Source organism: Asterias amurensis, chromosome 16 (genome assembly GCF_032118995.1).
Source record: "Asterias amurensis chromosome 16, ASM3211899v1".
Taxonomy (NCBI): Eukaryota; Metazoa; Echinodermata; class Asteroidea; order Forcipulatida; family Asteriidae; genus Asterias; species Asterias amurensis.
The window spans coordinates 14,927,256-14,949,520 of record NC_092663.1 but is presented as its reverse complement, the minus strand read 5'-3'; the positions used below and the strand labels follow the sequence as shown (position 1 = coordinate 14,949,520).

At 39.7% G+C, this 22,265-nt stretch overlaps 1 protein-coding gene across 1 annotated transcript; it reads left to right on the top strand.

Moving 5' to 3' along the window:
- Positions 1-2,505: 2,505 nt before the first annotated feature.
- On the top strand, positions 2,506-17,923 carry LOC139948880 (organic cation transporter protein-like). Its single transcript, XM_071947237.1, has 9 exons — positions 2,506-3,296; positions 4,563-4,793; positions 5,179-5,375; positions 5,779-6,105; positions 7,789-7,923; positions 9,093-9,178; positions 9,427-9,547; positions 10,359-10,431; positions 16,388-17,923. Exons 1-9 carry the CDS (start codon positions 2,964-2,966, stop codon positions 16,631-16,633), a joined length of 1,749 nt encoding a protein of 582 aa, XP_071803338.1. The 5' UTR covers positions 2,506-2,963; the 3' UTR covers positions 16,634-17,923.
- Positions 17,924-22,265: the final 4,342 nt, after the last annotated feature.

Genomic DNA, 22,265 nt, shown 5'->3' with positions numbered 1-22,265 from the left:
GTAATAGCGCCCTCTTTTGGTCTGTTTGGACCAGTTAGCAACCTAATTATTGTTTGCGTGCTGGTAACAGTTTGTACTGTAACATGGTTTGTACGCAAAGTATGACAAAGTTCATAGATAAGATGAAATCTAGAATACTTCACTTGTTCCCTGAAATAAACCTAATTATTTTTACCCATAAATATTTAAAAGAACATTACAGAATTGGTAAAAGAAACATCGTGGAATTTGAAACAGAACTTGTTTTCTTAGTGTGTTTTTTGCTCATCTGCTTTATTATTGTAAGTCTTTATGTAATATGAGTGTTTTCTCTTTTTATTTTAATATAGCTGATTTTTATATATGTGTACAGCGCTTTAAGGCAATGCATAAGGCGCTTTATAAATGTTCTTTTATTACTATTATTATTATTTTTACTTGTGATGAATGATGGATTACACATTGCTAACACTGCCAGCAACTGTTTTGTTATCAACAACCAATCATGTACATGTTCCTTTAACGATACAGTGTAGACCTATACTTCAAACAGGTCCAAAGGCTGTACAAGAACTACTTAAAAGTTTGCAAATCAATTATTGTTTGCTAACTGTTTACCTATTTAGAGCGAAACTTGAATCATCATGATTCGATTTCAACAAACAAAAAAGGGTCTTTTAATGATTAACAACGATATCAACAACCTAAATCATCACATGAATTTGTAATTTTGCACTATGTATAAGTGTAATAATGAACGGTATTTTGTTACAATTTTAACATAAATCAGACGTATCCCATACTTTTGTTTGGGCCCTGGTGACCAGTCGTTTTTTCTTTGTCTTTTTCTTCCACTCTGTGCTTTTTAACAAGTGTTCTGCGCCTCTGATCATTTTGTATGTAAGGGGCGCAATATAAATTTCAAATATTATTATTTTTTCTGAACATAAGGTGTAAAGAGACTTGTAAGTTTTTCCCACTCAAATTATGAGGATTCTATTTTGGGGGAAAGTGAGTATATAGGCCTTTAACACATTGAATATGACCTCTCTGAGCCCCTCTATACAAACCGGCGCTTACACGCCTACCTCAAAAGTAGGTGCTACAACAATAACGATAAGACTGCACCAATGCAAAGGTCGTGATGGGTCAACCAAAATGAATTGCCTGAGGATTTTGTTGACACACACCTCGGGAAAGTAGGCCTTACTGCTGATTATAATTTTTATGAGGCCAGGTGAAAATAAATACCAGTTGATTGTCTGGGTGCTTCAAAAAAGAGGCGGGAAGAAGACATGTTTTGTATTATTATTATTTTTTTAAATTTTATTTAAAGACAATGGACACTTTTGGTAGATTTTAAAAACCAGTTTTCTCACTTGGTGTATCTCAACATAATTTTTTTATGCATAAAATAACGAACCTGTGAAAATTTGAGCTCGATTGGTCGTCGAAGTTGCGAGAATAACTATGAAAGAAAAAACACCCTTGAGGTCTCGAAATCAAATTCGCGGAAATAACTTCTTTCTCGAAAACTAGAAACAGCTTCAGGGGTAGCTGTTTCTCACAATGTTTAATTTAATCGATCTCTCCCCATTACTCATTACCAAGTGAGTTTTGTTGCTGATTATTATTTTGAGTCATTACCAATAGTGTCCGCTGCCTTTAAGTGGCGCCATTCAAATTGGCCACCAATTCTTTAGTTTAATGTCATTATTATAGTTGTAGGTACAAGTTCAAAGAATAGTAGTTTAAAAAAAAAAAATACACAGAAATTTGTCTTTTTGAAAAAAAATAATGTTAAATTAATAAAAAAAATTAAAAAGGGAAGCGGCCTCCCAATAAAAGGATGAGGAGTGGGACGATCATTTTTTTTTTTATTTTTTTTTTTTTTATTTTTTTTTTAATTATTTATTTATTTATTTATTTATTTATTTATTTATTTATTTATTTATTTATTTATTTATTTATTTATTTATTTATTTATTTATTTTTTTTTTTTTGGGGGGGGGGGGTGCTTTTTACACTGTGTGTGGGCATGGGTGGGGAGGGGTAACAGCAACAACAACAATATTATTTATTTGAATGTTTTGTTCCGTCTCCCTTATCACTAGTTCAGTGAACTCGTGATTTTGGTAAGTGCATAGAGCAACTAAGGGCTTTTATTTTTTGTTTATTTTTTAAAAATTATTTTTTAGCTCCTTGGGGTTTAGGGATAAGGGTTAATAAAATAGAAACATACGTTAGGATTGTAGGAATATTGTAACAATGTGTACGTATGAATGTAGGGGATTCGGAACATGGGACTGAAGGGAGTTGGAACATAATATAGAAATACGCTACCTAAGCGAAGGTATGACTTAAAATAAGATGACGCATAACGTGAGCTGCACTGAAATTGCCAATTGATTAAGTAACTGGCCACAAACTCCCATTCAGTGGCTCTGATGAATGACGGACGATTTGCACATCCAGTGCACATTGCATGCATTGTCCGCTTTACACCGGCGATTACACAATATTGTTTGGTAATAATATTCTACTATATAAGGGCAAATTATGATTCTGAATGCGGGCTTTTAAAGGAACACGTTGCCTTGGATCGGACGAGTTGGTCTATGAAAGCGTTTGAAAACGTTTGTTATCAAATGCATATGGTTAGAAAGATGTTTTTAAAGTAGAATAATAATGATCCACACAAGTATCACTCAAAATTGCACGGTTTTCATTTTACGTCGCGAACTAACACGGTCGGCCATTTTATGGGAGTCAAAGTTTAGGAACATAAGGGTGTCGGAACAGGTATGCATCGTCTCTATGCAGAGGAATGCTGCGTTGTCCGGACTGCCGGATCCACCGTTTAATTTCAAACACTAATTCAAACAGGTGTTGGTAACTCGTGTCTTGGAAAGGTCAGTTGATCCAGAGAAACTTTACATCTTAAGTTCTTCTCGGGTGCTAGAAGAGTTTTACTTAGATTCGCCATGATGGACGTTGACAAAAGTCTTGGCCTGGTTGGCAGTTTCGGTAAAAAACAATGCATCAACTACTTAATTTATTGCATTGTCCTGATGTCGTCGGCATGGCACTTGCTGTCAGTGTCCTTCACTGTCGGCGAACCTGAAGGTTACAGTTGTCGCATACCGCTCAACGTGACACCGGGCGAGTACGTGAGCAGCGATGACGGGTGTCATTTGCTTCGACGTGTCATTGATGGAAACACGACGACGACAGAGGATAACACGACAGTGTCATCGTCGTGTCTGGATGGATGGGAGTACGAGTCATTACATGGTGAAACTAGTATCGTCACTGAGGTAAACCCAATTCGTAGTGTCATCGTCGTTGTCATAGTAGTCACTGTAACTGTCATTACCATTAACAAGCTTATTCAGTTTAAAGTATCTATAACTTTAGGTTGGACCAATTGTCTCACCGTTTGTTTTTATTTGCTGTATAGTGGTGTAGGCATAGCCATGGAAGAAGGATTTCCTCCCTACATGGCATACCCTACTGCTTATGTCATTAGGGGTAAAACCAAAGTTAATATTCTTTATCCCCGATGCAAATTTAACATCTCTTATATCGTTGCGGTATCCCCTGCCAAAACATAGGATTCGAACTGCCTCTAGCAACCGCGGGCAACCTCGGGGAGTCTAGTTGGTAAGACACTGCTCTAGAATTGCAAGGGTCGTTGGTTCGAGTCCCACCCGAGTAATATGCCTGTGATATTTTTTTCACAGGACTCGGGAAAGTACTGAGTATACAGTGCTAACACACATCGGTGTATGGTAATATTTTTTATCCCCAAAGCAAATTTAGCATCTCTTTAATGCCCATCTTTTTTTATGACAATTTTTGGAGTTTTGCCCTTCCCTGGGCGGCCTGTGCTTGTTTTATTGTTTTGCTTTTTTTTTTGTCCGAAGAATTAAAATAAATAAATAAATAAATAAATAAATGTCGTTATCATAGAAACCAGACCCAAGGTGTGGCAGAGGGTCACGTGCCCCTTCCCAAAACTCCATCAGAAATTATCAGGTTCGGAGCCATGAAATTAGAACCAGTTCGACATTTTGGGTGGCTCATATTATTTTTGGATATCTCGAACAAACGGCCTCTGTTTGAGAGGTTGCAAAATTTCTACTCATGTGATTGGAATGATTTGACACAGAGAACAATTTATACACACAGTTTGTTTCATTCAATACGAGGGTAGAACTATTCCTATTCATTATTTCTACCTCTATGGTATGGGGATGCCTACCGCCAAGCACGACACTATAAAAGTAACACTTGCTTCACTTTTCCCTACAAATTATTGACCCATGTATACGTACATTTTCATTCATTTTCAGGAAATCATAACAGTGTGTAATGCATATATTCATAAATTATTTGCTTATACAATATTACATATTACTGAGTCAGTGTTCATTTAAACTTTTTATTTCCAAACATTTTTTTTAAAGGAATAACCAACAAACAAAGCTATTTAATGAGGTAGAGTATGAAATAAATATTTCCTGTATAAAATGAAAAAAGAAATCACAGTAAAATTATTATCTTTCCGCTCTTTCTTTCAGTTTGATCTCATTTGCGACGATGCCATCATTGGGAGTACGCTGGTCTCCATTCATTTCGCTGGTTGCCTCGTAGGCTCCTCCGTCACCGGTCAGATATCTGATATCTTCGGCCGACGCACGGCCGTTCTGGTGTCTCTTATTGGCGTCGTTCTTACGGGAGTTGGTATGAGTTTCTCCCAGAGCTACGCCTTGATAGCTACGCTAAAGTTCTTCAATGGATGCTTTATACCCGTTTGTTTTTCTTTTCCATTTTACCAATGCTGTCTCTTAATTGGAGAGATTTAAAAGTTATTTAAAAGTATTGTAATTAGGGACCAATCCATTTTCAGATATAAAATTATTGGTCCATAATCACGACCCCTAATTGGATAAACTTTTAAATCCCTCCCATAGGTATCTTTGTGTAAGATTTAAGTTATGAAGCTTTGCAAATTGTCCGCCCCCAAAACGGCGGCCCTAATATTTAGGACTCTGTATCTGTGTACAATACAGAGGAAGAGGCCAATGTAGAGATAGGTTGTACCCGCAAGTTTACTATTTGTTTCTTTATAGTTTCTTCTTATTTACCCACACCATGCAACTGAGCTTCAAATTATACTTTGTTTTGTTCCAACAGGCACTTCTGATTGTAACCTACGTCCGTACTATTGAGATGTTTCCCCCAGGCCTCCGAGTGAGGTCGCACTTTGGATCTGGTTTGTTCTGGGTTTCTGGGTTGGTAATGGTTGCTCCCCTTGCCTACATTATGCCAGATTGGAGACAGTTCCAGCTCATCACATCCTTGATGTATATTCCCTTCATTCCGCTAGTATGGTAAGGGATATTGCATCAACCATAATATTGTCTAATTTGGAACGCTAGGTGGCAGCAGACTCACAATACAGTGTAAATTGTTTACATAGGCCCTTTTCGAAACCACGGCTTTGGCTTTGGATTCGGCTCAGGCTAGCTTGGCCCCGCGGTTGTTTTGACAATTAATGCGCGAGCTTGCGTACGAGCTCAGGGCTTCAGACGAGAGAACGGAGCCTGAAGCTGAATCCAAAGCCAAACTTTGTTGGAAAAGGGCCATAGTTCTGAGCAAGCGCCATTACAGAGAGCGATGGATTTTAATTGGTAAGTCTGCTGCCACCAAGTGTCCCAAAAGTCGTCCATTCCGCCACGAACTTTGTGTTTGGTATCCTATTATAATGACTGACATTGCATTTGTCTTAAAAAGGTACTCGTATGAATCGATTCGTTGGCTCGTCCAGATGGGACGAATAGATGAGGCAGAAGTCATTCTCAAGACACTCGCCAAGTCCAAGGACATCCAGTACAGCAGGTTCCCTATCCATGACCTTGAAGACACAGAGGAACGACGGACAGTCCTCCCGAAGGAAGAAGAGGCAGCCGGCCCCGCACCCTCCAAGGAAGGAGGTGATGAGGGTGATGAGATGCAAGAAGTTTGTGTCAAAGAGACAAAGAGTACGAGGAAATACACCTTGCTGGATCTGTTCCGTACGCGTGCACTGATTGCCCCTACTCTGATCATCTTCTATTGCTGGTATATAAGTTAAATTAGAATCACTTATAAGAGAGGTTTGCGGAAACCATGTGTCTTTTTTTAGTTGAAAAGAGCATCTCCAACACTGATACCAGCATTGCAAGACAACCAGATCATAATACTGATCGAAACATTGAGTTGTCAACCACCGGTTCTTTTCAGAACCACCACTACCCAAAAGAGATTCACATATGGTGTTACCGCAAACCTCTCTAAAGTATACTCCCATCGTGCAAAGTTTAAAATCGTATTCTATAAGGATGATGACATTTTTTAAAGAAAACAATAATTAAAGGAACACGTTGCTTTGGATCGGACGAGTTGGTCTATAAAAAGCGTTTGAAACCGTTTGTTATGAAATGTATATGGTTAGAAAGATGTTTTAAAAGTAGAATATAATGATCCACACAAGTATCACTCAAAATTGCACGGTTTTCTTTTTACGTCGCGAACTATCACGGTCGGCCATTTATGGGAGTCAAAATTAAACGAGGTAAAAAGAAAACCACGCAATTTCGAGGCATATTTGTGTAGATCATTGTATTCTACTTTTACATCATCTTTCTAACCACATGCATTTTATAACAAACGGTCACAAAACGCCTTTCAAAGACCAACTCGACCGATCCAAGGCAACGTGTTCCTTTAATAATTGACTATAAAACTTAACTCGGTTAGGACATTATACCGTTGCAAATACGATGATTTACTTTACAAGTAGCACAATGATGAGTGATGTTTAAAGTTGTGAATGGTGTGGAAAGTTACTAAGCAGAAGACCTTACCATATTGTTTATCTGATGTTTAGATATCTAGTAAGTCTATTTCTTTGTATTTTTAGCTATTGTCTGAAGCTTTGCATGGTGTGGAGAAATGACGTTTTGAACAGTAAGACGAGCAGAGTATACCGTTCGAAACGTCGACACCCAACCGGCTCTTTTCAGAGCCAACACTCACCCTAAGAGATTTACACATGGTTGTACCCGCAAGTTGACTTTCCATTTATAGTTTCTATAGTTTTGATTTTGAGTAGGCCTATAACTAACTGTCCTAGTAAATGTCCGGTACAACCTTGTTCAAAATCTCTTTTGGAGCCAACACCGGCTCCTAAAGGCATTTTACTCAAGTTGACAACATGCTTTCTGATTGAGCATCGCATGCAGGCGACATTAGTGACAACGTCCAGTGACCTAGGCGACGTTAGTGACAACGTCCAGTGACCTAGGCGACATTAGTGACAACGTCCAGTGACCTAGGCGACATTAGTGACAACGTCCAGTGACCTATAGGCGACATTAGTGACAACGTCCAGTGACCTAGGCGACATTAGTGCCAACGTCCAGTGACCTAGGCGACATTTAGTGACAACGTCCAGTGACCTACGGCAAAACCACGACAACACGCGACAAGGTCCTCAAAAATTATGTTCCCCTTTTATATTGCTTGTTATATTATGTCTTATTTATATACCTCCCCAGATTGTTCATTTGGATAGTGATTTGGTTCGATTTTTGGCAATCCCTAGGTTTGTTTTTTTGTTGATATGTCTCTCTAATTGTTTTACTAATGTTTTTATACATTTCTAGTTTTTGTTGCTGTGTGTTTGTTATGTTTTTAAAGCCCAAAACGAATGAATGAGTAATTAATGCAAATATTGCTGTATTTCTCGTTTCGCTGCCACAGGTGTACGTGTTCCGTGGTATACTACGGGTTGCTGCTCCAAGCTACCAATCTAGTGGGTAACAAATATTTGAACTTCAGCCTGTTGAGCTTGGTGGAGTTGCCGTGCTATGCGGTCAATTTCATCATTACCACCAGGTAGGTCTTTCAAAAAAGAACCCAAAGGGCAATGTCACACAAGAAAAACTATTGTTAAGGGTGGGTTTCACAAAGGTAGTCCTAACTTAGGACTAGTCCTAGGCAATGCTAAGAGATAGGACCAGACCTAAGTTAAGATGAGGCACTGGTCCTAACTTAGGACCAGTCCTATCTCTTAGCATTGCCTAGGACTAGTCCTAAGTTAGGACTACCTTTGTGAAATCGACCCCAGGCACCCTAGTCCAGAAAATCTCTAAAAAGTCAAAGGCATTTGCATTTGAATGTTGATACATTTTTTCATGTTGATCGTGAAGCTTTAATTATTGTTTGAAGTATTACTCCTATGCTATCAAAGTGTGACCAAATTCAATATTTTCTGTAGAGATCCATGAGCTGAAATATCTCTTTTAATTTGTTGATTTGTTTTCCAAAACATTCAGCATACTCTTGAAAATTAATTTTGTGTGTGTAACATTTCTACCAATTATTTTTTTGGCATTTATGGCTTTCCATAGTTTATCAACCTTGGTTGGCAAAAACTCGGCCCGTGACGTTGCAATAGGAAGGTCGGAACGGTTCTGAGCTCTTCCCGTATGAACCTTTATCATGCCGCCTCCATCTTGGTCGTGTTCCTCGTATCGAATAGCAATAATGCATGCTAATAATCATATTGCAATTAGGAACCAGACTAGTAGGTTCTCTAAGGCCGTGTCCGAAACGGCGACTTCGGCTACAGCTACGGCTAGATCGCGCGCGTCTGCTATTCTTTAACACTGGTAGACGCGCTGATCTAGACGTAGCTATAGCCGAAGTCGTCGTTTCGGACACGGCCTAAGCCTCGGTTTGGTAACATTGATATCAATGGGAGAAATTCAAGATGGCTTCACCATGGTAAAGGTCTATAGACCTTATGCAGTGACGTCATCCAGCCGCCATCTTTGAGGTTAAACGGTGACGAAACAATCGAAACGTACATAGATTGGCCAATGAACAACCTCCTTTTGACCTCAAGGCGAGGGCGCCGTACTGAAATGACGTCATGTGCATAAGGTCTATTGGGCAACCTCCAGCCGATATCGTAGTTTGGTGGCCATGTGACTAAGTATAAAATGTCATGCTTTTCATTTTGCTGATTTGTTGTTGTTGTTGTTGTTGTCCTAAATCAAAAGGTATGGCAGGAGACGCCCGCTTGTGTTGGATTTTCTGTTTGGTGGAGTGGCCAGCATCGTTACTGGATTCTTGCCGCTGGAAACAGGTACACATGCGTCACTTTTTTTATCATCGTTTTTGTCACAAGAACTATAATGGCTTTCAAATAATCTTCTTGTGTTTTTGTTTAAGCGGACGGCAGTTTTGTGGTTTTACAACTTGTCATTGTCATTCTTTTAACGTTTTTGTGTAGGAACGGGTCTAATCCTGTGTATTATGTTCACATTTGAGATGTTTTCTACAGTATTTTTTTGTTAAATGCAAAAATATACCTTCTGTGTGTTTGTGTTAAAGCTGGTGGCACCAGTCTTGTGGTTTTACAATTTGCTATCGTCATCTTCGGACGGTTTTGTGTAGCGATGTCGTTTGATCTGGTTTATCTGGTCACAATGGAGGTGTTCCCAACGGTACTAAGGTAAGCTACAAACAAACTAAATTGGATTTCATTTTTTTTTTTAACTTAAAGACATGACACCTTTGGTAATCAAAGACTAGTCTTCTCACTCGGTGTAATATGTTTCATATTTATGCACAAAATAACGAATTGGCCGTCGAAGTTGCGAGATAATACAGGAAGAAAAAAAAACACCCGTGTCACACGAAATTGTGTGTTTTTCAGATGCTTGATTTCAAGATCTCAAAATCTAATTCCGAGGTCTCAAAATCAAATTCAAATAATATTTTAGAGGAACTAACCTCTCTCCATTGATCGATTACAAGTACATTTTATGCAAACAATTATTTGGAGTAAATACCAATAGTGATTGCCTTCAAACGGATCAAGGCTGCCATTCTGGCAGGGGATTCTGCCCTTCATACGGCGAAATGTGTGCACTTCTTCTGATAGCGCCCTCTTCTGTAATATCCTCTCCAGGTGAGCAGCGCATGTTAATTTCCCATAACTATTGGGGACACTCTCCGACCATGGAGGTATTTGTTTCTACCTCCATGCTCCGACGGACAGATTTCTTTGGGACACCATTTGTTCTTCTCTGCTCCACACCGATCAGACGGACTTTTGTTATAGGAGAAAGCTGGTACCCTTCAAATTAATGATGTATTTACTGTGATCGGAACGGGACACACGGCCTATGTTGAAAATATCTTTCATTTTGAGTGAAATGACCCTCTGTAAAGAGTGACAACATTTTGGGATAGAACTAAGAAAACTTAGTCACGATAAATGTTATTTATTTACCCACTTTCTGCATGATTCTATTTTACAGAAATGTTGGCGCAGGGTCAGCGTCGATGGTTGGAAGAGTTGGTGGAATGGTGGCGCCCTTTATCGTATTTTTGGTAGGTTTATGGTTATGTAGGGTGCGTTCGATTAGCTTCCCTGGGTCGACCCCGGTATGCCCCGGTACTTTCGTATAGTATTGGCCTAATTCGAGGCTCACCCAGGTCAGCCCCAAGTGCCCTGCTTAAGGATTGGGTCACTTGGGGGTGGCCCCAGGTACATGACGTCACCACGAGAGGGCGAGTGATCGTTCGATTAGCTCTTGTCAGAGACTCACCCTAGTGAGCACCGCGGGGTCGACACGGGTAAGCTAATATCGAACGCATACACTGTTATATATGCTTTTTAATGCATACGAGTGAAGAAGTATCGAGTAAAGCTGTGAAATCTGATTTTTTTTAAATGTTAAGGTTTGCGGTAGCACCATGTTTAAATCTCCTGTGAGAATTGGTTATGACATTAAGCGGTTGACAACTCAACGTATCGATTTATTAAGTTTGCTCTGCGCTCATCTTCGTGAAAGTTCAGAGCATACCGGAACATAGCTTTGATCAAGGCTGTTGACGGACTGTTCCCCGGCCCGGTTCGCTCTGCACACGCGAGCAGTGCATACACAAAAATGTACATTACCATACATTGTACAGCGAGAACAGTATAGCGTAGTCGTGAGTACGGTCGTGTCTTTCTACTTTCAACCTCGCACACGTGGCTCAAACAACAGCCTTGATGGGTTTGTAAAGCTTTATCGGAATTCCGATAAAAGGGTATTCATGATGTGGGCGTGTCATTCTAAACATTGGCCAATCACAGGCGCGATTGAGAATGACGTATTACTGCTAGCAATCATGCCACGTCCATGTGTATGTACGCAAGCTGTATGACATGTACTGTACTACGTGCTTTTTATAGCAGTGTCGGGAGAGTGGTGTATCACGTTTACCTATGATTGTAAGGGGTCTGAATGCGCTGCCGGACGAGTGAGCCGGACAAGACTCGCCCGGTCGGTAATGGTGTTGAACAACTTCGAACAACTTCCGTTGTCTTGCGTTTCAGTTAACACGAGGACTAGCATCATAATTACAACGTAGCTGGTAGATTTGTCCCTGAATTGGAAGCTGCTGTACTATAAGTGTAACGTTGCAGTGTAGTACTACTATGGCAAGAGTTAGTTTATGAAATTGAACTTCACTTGTAGTTGTTGTTCAGCCCATTTCAGCCACACGCCATCTTCTACCATCTTGTATGTTTTCGACAACACATATTCTCGATCCCCAACTTTGATTTACCGCGAGAAACGTAATAAATAATATATGTCTACATTGGGTATGTTCAGACGTGGGGTTAAACTAGTCCTTAATCCGAGCACCGCGGGTGTCCAAAAGATAAACATGACTTAGTCCAAAATTGGCTTGCGTTCACACAGTGAGTTTATTCTCGTCAAGGGGACTAAACTAGCCCACGATGTTGATTATTGGGTCATGCATCGGCGAACCTTACCATTGCTGGTTCCGGTTTGTTACATTGTCCATGGTCCATGCGTGTTCCACAGGGTTTCGATCCGGGTTTCGATCCGCTATCGTCTCTACAAACCTCATGGTCATCATGTATTCCATCTTTAAAGACGGCAAAATCACTTCTTATCCTTGCTTGGCCCCAGCACAAACGCAATTCTATTGTGCCCGCTGAAGTTTCATGAACGAAACATTTACACGTTGTTGTTGAAAGCTTCAAATTATTTTTGAGTGTGAACTTTTGTAAACATATCACAACTTAGTCATTGAGAAGTCGTAGCCTACACACATTCTCATGTTACGTAAAAAATTGTTTTTCAATTCAACATTAGTCTGGTACTCGTATAACTGTTACGTTAAGGACAGGACAGGAACCAGATACAGCCTAGTTTTCGAACCCAAACTTTGGTCTTAATTGTCGATCCCGTGTGTGTAGCTTAGCTGTGATTAGATGCCACTTTCTTCAAAGCATAAAGTAGCGTTGCGCACAGAAGAAGTGAATTTAAAAACTAAATAGTGCTACTTAAAATGAGAACTTGTTTTCGTGCGACGTCCATTTCAAACATTTTCGGCGAAGGGGAATACCGGGGCCCCAACACTTAATGGTAACATAAAGGGAAGGTAGCGGAGAGACGCAAGGAGATATTATAGTATAGCTCCATGGATTTATGCAGACACCACCCAATACTCGCTGCCGATCCATCCACACACGTGGAATGACGTCACCTTTGTTGCCGCGGTCATTTGGGCTAAAATAGACCGGAAGTAGCAGGTCAGTTGCGTTCCAACGATGGTTTACTGGGCCTCGCAGCGGTTCCCAGCGATTGGTTGGTCGTAAAACCTGGGCTAAGTTAGGCTAGTCCACCAATTTTTTTGGTTTAGTTTAGCCCAGCTCAGTGGGTCAAATTAACCCTCGCGGACCAGAATATTGCGTTCCCACGCAGGGTTAGTTTAACACTTTTGGATTAAGGACTAGTTTAACCCCACGTCTGAACGTACCCATTAAGACAAAATAAACAGCTGGGTTTCTTTATCTCATCTGGTCTGTGTTTGTGCTTCAATGGGATGGGGTGTGTTGAACTGTACATATTATGCCCAACACCTAAGAATTCTTACCAAGTAGCCATCTTGCCGGAAACCCATGACACCTGGATACTTTTTTAACCTTTCTCAAACACATTTCACATGGTCTAATTTTCTTCCTTCCATTTCTCAACCCATGATTGATGCATTAACCGCGGTTGTTATATTTTGTTGAATTTTTTTTTAGTTGTGTTGCAAATTATACACCACTGATTTCCAGCGACTTACAGTTTTGTTTTACTCGTAGGAATTTCTCCCTCGCCCGCCGCCATTGCAACTACAGCCACGAGCACATGTGTGCGAGTGCTTGCAGAACGTTGTGATTGACATCGCAGCGAGAGTTTATAGGTCAACCAACAACCAACGAGAACAGGTTGTTAGTATACATTAGCATAATGAGCTCCGCCCTAAGTTTTGGCAGTTACAAAACCATCAAGGCGCTACTTAGAAAGTACCCCTGTACCTAGCCTTGCTCAAGGCAGTCGAATTATTCACTCCGAAAAAAGACCGCCGCTGTATAAAAACCCACCCGTATTCACTGTGCGTAAAACCCACCCGTATTCACTGTGCGTAACATCGCACGACACGATGCCCCCGTACACTATCCGCATGCGGAGGCCGTCAGGCCGACAGCCTTGTAGGATCTGTGTTGAAGCCACTGACCTCATTACTATAATAGGCGAAGAGATCCCACGGTCAGCTCATTACCATAATGCCCACGAAAGACGAGACATGTTTACCTCACACACCACCACCACGGACGCATGATAGGGTCCAAAGGTCGTGATAAGGGAAGTGCGTGATTGGACGTCAAAATGAATAATTCATTTGCCTCACATCCTGTGTTGTCTGATAGGTCTGACGAACGATATACATATTCATGAGCTGCATACTAGCATATCCTAGAGCCCCCCCAATTTCGTCCACTATTGGAATTTTTTCAATACAACACATTAAAACGGGAAGATACAGACCCGACAAGGCTGTCGGCCTGACGGCCTCCGCATGCGGTTAGTGGTGTACGAGTGCGATGACTTGTGTGAACAGTATTCGTGCGATGTGACAGTGTGTATACGGGTGGGTCATTCGGTGTGATCGCACACACCATGCACAGGGTATACGGCGGGTGGGTTTACAGCTGCGTCTTTTCGGAGCGAATAATGCGACTGCCTTGAGCAAGGCTACGTCCATGAGGCTGTGTGTGTACGCTAGCTGTATGACATGTACTGTACTACGTGCTTTTTATAGCAGTGTCGGGAGAGTGGTGTATCACGTTTAGCTATGATTGTAAGGGGTCTGAATGCGCTGCCGGACGGGTGAGCCGGACAAGACTCGCCCGGTCGGTAATGGTGTTGAACAACTTCGAACAACTTCCGTTGTCTTGCGTTTCAGTTAACACGAGGACTAGCATCATAATTACAACGTAGCTGGTAGATTTGTCCCTGAATTGGAAGCTGCTGTACTATTAGTGTAACGTTGTAGTATAGTACTAGTATGGCAAGAGTTAGTTTATGAAATTGAACTTCCCTTGTAGTTGTTGTTCAGCCCATTTCAGCCACACGCCATCTTCTACCATCTTGTATGTTTTCGACAACACATATTCTCGATCCCCAACTTTGATTTACCGCGAGAAACGTAATAAATAATATATGTCTACATTAAGACAAAATAAACAGCTGGGTTTCTTTATCTCATCTGGTCTGTGTTTGTGCTTCAATGGGATGGGGTGTGTTGTACTGTACATATTATGCCCAACACCTAAGAATTCTTACCAAGTAGTCATCTTGCCGGAAACCCATGAAACCTGGATACTTTTTTAACCTTTCTCAAACACATTTCACATGGTCTAATTTTCTTCCTTCCATTTCTCAACCCATGATTGATGCGTTAACCGCGGTTGTTATACTTTGTTGAATTTTTTTAAAGTTTTGTTTTACTAGTAGGGATTTCTCCCTCGCCCGCCGCCATTGCAACTACAGCCACGAGCACATGTGTGCGAGTGCTTGCAGAACGTTGTGATTGACATCGCAGCGAGAGTTTATAGGTCAACCAACAACCAACGAGAACAGGTTGTTAGTATACATTAGCATAATGAGCTCCGCCCTAAATTTTGGCAGTTACAAAACCATTAAGACGCTACTTGGGAGGTACCCATGTACCGTAAGTGTACCGTATACGTATGTGTACATACACTGTACACGTATGCACTGTGTTATGTATGGGGGTGCGCTGGCGGAATTCAGTGATGGGGACTGGGATTTTGCAGATCGCGGCTGGCTGTAGCGCCTTGATCAAGGCTAACCGGAACATTGAGTTGTCAACCATCAGTTCTTTTCAGAACCATTAATTCCCGAAGGGAGGTTATGGTGCTACCGCAAACCTCACCTGACACAAAAACCATTCAACCAGCAAAGTTGCCCATTATAAAGTCGTCCCTATCGAAACAGGTCAACTCGTACCCAAGTCAACCCGTACCCAAGTCAACTCGTATCCAAAATATTATACCCAAGTCAACTCGTACCCAAGTCAACTCGTACCTAAGTCAACTCGTACCCAGGTCAACTCGTACCCAAGTCAACTCGTACCGTATAACTTACGCCTATACGGAGAATCCGTGCGGCGTGATTTTATAATGCTAGAGGTTCATCTCTCTCCTGTCTTTTTTTTTCTCGAAGAGGGGGGGGGATGATTTCTTTAAGATGTTTTACAGTAGTATTTTTCCAATGTTTTAAACTGGCAGGCTGTAATTTCGTTTTTAATGTTTGGTGCTTATAAAGAGATATGAGACGTAAAAAGGGTAAACTTTATTTTTATGTTCTTCTCTTTTTTGCTTAAAAACAAACTCACCAATATAAAAACATACAATGTATAGTACGCAAACGTTCCGTGTTTTTGTTGTTAAAGAGTTCCCATTAGAAAATTTCATGATAAAATTAATTCAATTCATTCATCTGCGTATGTTCTGATTATCTTTTTACATGTATCTGCAACATGAAAAAAATAAATCATAACAACAATGAATAAATAAATGTACGATTTACATAACAAAACTTAAATAAACCACAATAATTATCAGTACGAGTTGAAACTCCCTATATAGCCAAGACGCCCCTCACATACAATCTCGCCCCTCTCAAAGTCCTCCCCCCCCCCCCCCAACCGGACACAGTCCCCCTCACGGTCGCCCAGTATAAAAACGAATGGGTTCTATTGATAATTAAACTTATTCTGGCAATTTGTAAGATAGATTCTGTAGAATCTGTTTTAAATTCAAATCAACTTTGTAGTGGGCGAGTTTGTAGTGGGCGAGTTTGGAGTGGGCGACTCTGTAGTTGGCGACTTTGCTGAGGGTGAGTTGAATGACATTCATACTCCCACCATGCAAATCCTGACCTTTTTTTGAATTTTGTTTTTGCATCAGAATGTGTATCACGGCTCTATACCATTCGTCGTGTTTGGTGTGATGTCCGTCGTGGCCGGCCTCCTCATCGTCCCACTCCCCGAGACGAACAACCGATCGCTCCCGGAGACCTTGGATGACGGAGAGAAGCTCGCCAAGATGGAAGTTCCCGCCAAGAAGAATTGTGAGATGGGCAAAAGCTCTTCGCCCAGCGTCATGACTATGCTTACTGCGAGGGAGAAATCAGAACTCGCATCAGAATCATAAGGGCCTTGTCACACGTAGACTTGATTCAAGTCCCGTTCTCGTGTGAGAGGTCCCCAATCATATCGCGCCTGTAGATAATGCACAAGTTGTTACGTCACGATGACGTCATCAGTTGACGAGATACACTAATTCAAAGTTTATTATTTCAAAAAATCATAACTTTTGATGTACATGAGGGATTTTTACATTCAATACATCATCGGAAAGGGCATTAGAAAACTCCGTAAACGCCTCACATACATGACCCCATTTTGATTTTGTCTTCCGGCTCAAAAGAGAGGTTGAAAATTTCAAAATTCACGTCTAAAGAACAACGTAAATCCCCCGTTGGTATGTGCATATGCATTACACTTAGGCATACACACAGAAGAATAACCACAATCTAATACTTGAATCAAGTCTACACCTCGTCCAACTCCGATTGTATTAGTCAATTCAGGCATCATCTTCAATTTTAATTTATGAAACAAGCAAAATTATTAATTTACTGATTTTATTTTAAAAAGGTTAATGACTGTTAGCAAACTGCGTCCAACTAACATTACATCGTGTACATACTTGCAAAATAGTGTTACTGGCCTCACGTTTTGACGCTACTAAATAGCTACGTGAGAAGAATGAGACAATAAATCATGAATTCAATTCAAAAGGATAAAAGTTTGTTTTCGTCATATTATTCATAAAACTATAAGCCTTTACAACTAACATTCCATGGTGTACATGTACTTGCAAAATAGTGTTACAGGCCTCACGTTTTGACGCTACTAAATAGCTACGTGAGAAGAATGAGACAATAAATCGTGAATTCAATTCAAAAGGATAAAAGTTTGTTTTCGTCATATTATTCATAAAACTATAAGCCTTTACAACTAACATTACATGGTGTACATGTACTTGCAAAATAGTGTTACAGGCCTCACGTTTTGACGCTACTAAATAGCTACGTGAGGAGAATGAGACAATAAATCATGAATTCAATTCAAAAGGATAAAAGTTTGTTTTCGTCATCTTATTCATCAAACTATAAGCCTTTACAACTAACATTACATGGTGTACATGTACTTGCAAAATAGTGTTACAGGCCTCACGTTTTGACGCTACTAAATAGCTACGTGAGAAGAATGAGACAATAAATCGTGAATTCAATTCAAAAGGATAAAAGTTTGTTTTCGTCATCTTATTCATCAAACTATAAGCCTTTACAACTAACATTCCATGGTGTACATGTACTTGCAAAATAGTGTTACAGGCCTCACGTTTTGACGCTACTAAATAGCTACGTGAGAAGAATGAGACAATAAATCGTGAATTCAATTCAAAAGGATAAAAGTTTGTTTTCGTCATATTATTCATCAAACTATAAGCCTTTACATAATTAAAATCTTCACAACAAAATGTATGTATGGAAGGTACCAGACAGCACCTAACGGAGCCGCGTTCAAAAGTGACAATACCAAAGTGCAACCATCAGCTGTGAAGTTACATTATATATGATGGTTGTCAAAAGGATAAAAAGGTTGTTGTCGCCACAACCAACCCCCTTATATTCAACGAACTATGTGGATCTATTCAAACAAACAATCAAAGCCTTCTAAACACTATCCATGCATAGATTTGCCAGGTGCATAACATTATGTCCCAGCCAGCACTGTGATTAATATGTGTGTTTACTAGTTTCCTCACTCCCCAACCAAAGTGACTAGAATACGTCTCTATATGGAACTAGCCATGCTCAAGGCAGTCGCATTATTCGCTCCGAAAAGACGCCGCTGTAAACCCACCCGTATACAATGGTGGCCCTGAAGGGACACAGCCAGTCGTGTTCGTGGTGCGTGCGATCACACCGCATGACCCACCCGTATATACCATTCAGCTTCCTTTCGTTTATAGTTTATGTAGGGGTGTGATGTATTCATGTCTGTTGCTTTCACGCTGCCTTTAACCAATTTTGTCAAGTATTGATCATTCATCCTCTTATATTATTTAGAAAACGTATTTTTCCATATTTATTTCACCATGAACTTATATCCCATGTCTGAATTGATTTCTTTTTGGTATTTTCCGTTAATTCAACTCTGTCTGAACAAATGGACGAAAACTATGTCACTTCATAGCGAGCCGTTTCTCACAATTTTTTAGACCATCAACCTCTCCCCATTTCGTCACCAAGTAAGGCTATAGGCTAATAATTATTTTGAGTAATTACCAATAGTGTCCACTGCCTTTGACTATAAAAAACCGACACATTGTAGAAAAAAATTCATATTTTTGGTTCAATGTTTTTGAACTACGTCATCACGTTACGTTCAACCGAACACCGTGTTTTTGTAATAAACAAGAATTATATGTCTAGTTGGTTTTTCTTTTTCTTCTTCTCGTCGATTGTTCGCAAGAAAAAGCATAGATGCGATCCGAAGCTTGCATTAAATAGAAACTTTGCACACAGGTAGACAATAACCAGTGGATGATGCAAAAGTTGTTACGTCACGATGACGTCATCAGTTGACGAGATACACTAATTCAAAGTTTATTATTTCAAAAAATCATAACTCTTTATCTACATGAGGGATTTTTTGAATCAATACATCATCGGAAAGGTCAATAAAAACTCCGTAAACACCTCACAGACATGACCCCTTTTTTATCTTGTCTTCTGGTTCAAAATCGAGGTTGAACATTCTAAAATTCATGTATAAAGAACTACAAAATTCCCCCATTGATTGCGCGTAAAGATTTTACAATTAATGTACATGTACTTTGTCACCACGTGTAAGCATGCGGTACATTGCGGTCACCACGTGTAAGTATGCGGTGCATTGAGGAGCATAGTCACGCTCTGCACCACGTGTTGATAGTTTTAGTCTGCGATCGAGGCGTTCTCAACATAATGTCAGTTTCTTTAAAAGTAATTTTAATTACTTAAAATTGGTTTTTATCTACGACCATACTGCGTTGATAACACCGGTCACTAAAGTTAAGCAAAATCGGGCCAATGACGCAACATTACTTTTGACTAATCATAAAACGAAATCGAATGACCCTTTTCAGTAGCATTCGATTTCGCGCGAAATAGAATAACTTCGTGGTTAAATTGGCTGCTCATTTGCCAAAATTGACAGAGAAAACCTATTTCTACTAAGGGCAAATTAGGCCCCAGTATGCGGGCTTTTTAAAAACGTAATTGTTTATGTGTGGTTAACCTACATGTTAGGAGGAGAAAATAAGAGAAAATGGCTCAGCGGAGTACACCGCAGGCGTTGTGCCATGACTGAGGAGGAACAAACTGATTTATTTCTGACTTTGGTGATTTGAAAATACATTTTGAAAAAATGCACTCGATTTATGCAGATGTTTTTTTTTTAACGAGCGCTTAATTAGTAATAATTATGACATCAAAATACAAAACCATAACTCGTTTGATGATAATTATTATGAAGGGGGTAAGTTTATACCTTGCCAGGGAAGTGGATGTTTCATTTATTTTTGATTGCAGAATTGTTTGGTTTTTTTTTGCTAGAAATTTAGTTGCTGGCAGTGTAAGCACTTTATGTAATCCACCACAAACATAAAAACCTGGGCCCAATTTCATAGAGCTGCTTAAGCACAAAATTCTGCTTAAGAAAAATAATCAATGCTTAGTAAAATCAGAATACCGGCCAAGACTCCACTCAATTGTTATGCTAAGTAATCAACAGCTAAATACCAGTCACAAGCACTGTGTATGGCATGAAATGTTGGCCAGTAATGTGTGTAAAACAAGCGAGCTATTTTCGTGCTTAAGCAAACTTTTTGCTTAAGCATCTCTATGAAATTGGCCCCTGGAGAAGTTTGAGACCGATCGGTCATCTGGTGTCACGAGAAAATAGTAAAAAGCCGATTACAACATGTTCATTGTTAGTTCCGTACTTTCCTGATGTTCTTCCTATCTGGAATTGACACATTGGTTCTCATGAAAACATCAAGTTCTATGTTTCATGCAGAGGGGAGCAGGTTCTCCCATTTTCGTTTGTTTCCCTAACATTTTCCCAAAACTGAATTTACAATGTAAATATACTTCTTGTAAAATCTCTGTTACACAATATCTAAGAGTAAAATGAAACTTCGAAGTGATAGATACATGAACAACATAATGTTGTTGTTATCCAAAGCTTTACATATTCAGTAGTGTTAAATAACTGTAAGAGTTGTTGGTCTTTTGTTACGAAACCATTGCTTGTGCACGCAAACAATATGTCCACATTACTTAAAGGCAGTGGACACTTTTGGTAATTACTCAAAATAATTATAAGCATAAAACCTTTCTTGGTGACAAGTAATAGGGACAGGTTGGTGGTATAAAACGTTGTGGGAAACAGCTCCCTCTGAAGTGCCATAGTTTTAGAGAAAGAAGTAATTTTCCACGAATTTGATTTCGAGACCTCAAGTCTCGAAATCAACCATCTTTCTTCTTTCATTATTATCTCGGAACTTTGATGACCGATTGAGCTCAAATTTGCACAGGTTTGTTATTTTATGCATATGTTGAAATACACCAACTGTGAAGGCTAGTCTTTGAAAATTACCAATAGTGTCCACTGCCTTTAACAATTCAAGCAAGGGGCACATTTTCTTCATAGCCAAGTTTAAAAGATTTTACCACCTTCAAGTTTGGTTTAAGAGTTAACACATTTTAAATCACGTTTGTTTCTCAGATATACCTAAATGTCAATGAACGCTAGTTGAAGTTACATTCTGGTTCATTGTCAAGTGGACAATGTGCCCGCGCCCCCGGGCAGATTGCGAGTTACCCATCAGCGTCCTAACCTGATAGCTATTGAAAAGGAGTTTATCTACTGTTACTACTCGGCAACGTCAGTGCAACTTACGTTATACGTAATTATTATAGGTCATCATAACGTTCGCTTATAGGTAACGGTAACGCCAGTATTTAAACCTCAGAAGTCATACACAGGTGCATATTTAACAGTATTTTTTTAGATTTGGTTATTTTTCAAATTTACAGCTTAAAATTGTCATTATGGTCTGTAAATTGCTCTCGAAACAGGATTTTAAAGCAACAGATTTATGTTTTACAATTTTTTCCTCCAAATCGTTAAAAAATATGCTGTAGATTTTTACGACTCAATCTAATTTTGCTATGATAACTTTTTTTTTCAAAATGGATAAATCACACGTATTTATTGCATTATATCACACTCATTGTCGTGTTTTAGTTTCAAGGAATACAACAATCTATCCCTTCCTCTTTTTCGGTTGGTTTTGAGCAGCAAAGGATAAACAAATCTATCCCATCCACTTAACAGGAATTTAACTGAAATTGTTGATCATAAAGGTAGCTTAAATTTGTTTATTAAAAACAAATCTGAAACTACAGGCTTGTACGCGGGTAGGTCACTTCTTTTATCTTCACCTTTTGGGTTTTTTGTAGACCGAGAAAGTCCGTTACAACATCATCTGATAGTCTGTTTCTATGACTAACTTGTATAAATTTACTTAAAGTCAAGAAACAAAATCACTTATCTGCTGCCACTTTTGCTCCCGATCTATGATGCCACTATCGACGGAACGAGCATATTTCCTAAATGTTGGTCTTCGTCCATTGTTCACACACCATCAGTGGTGTTCACTGGAG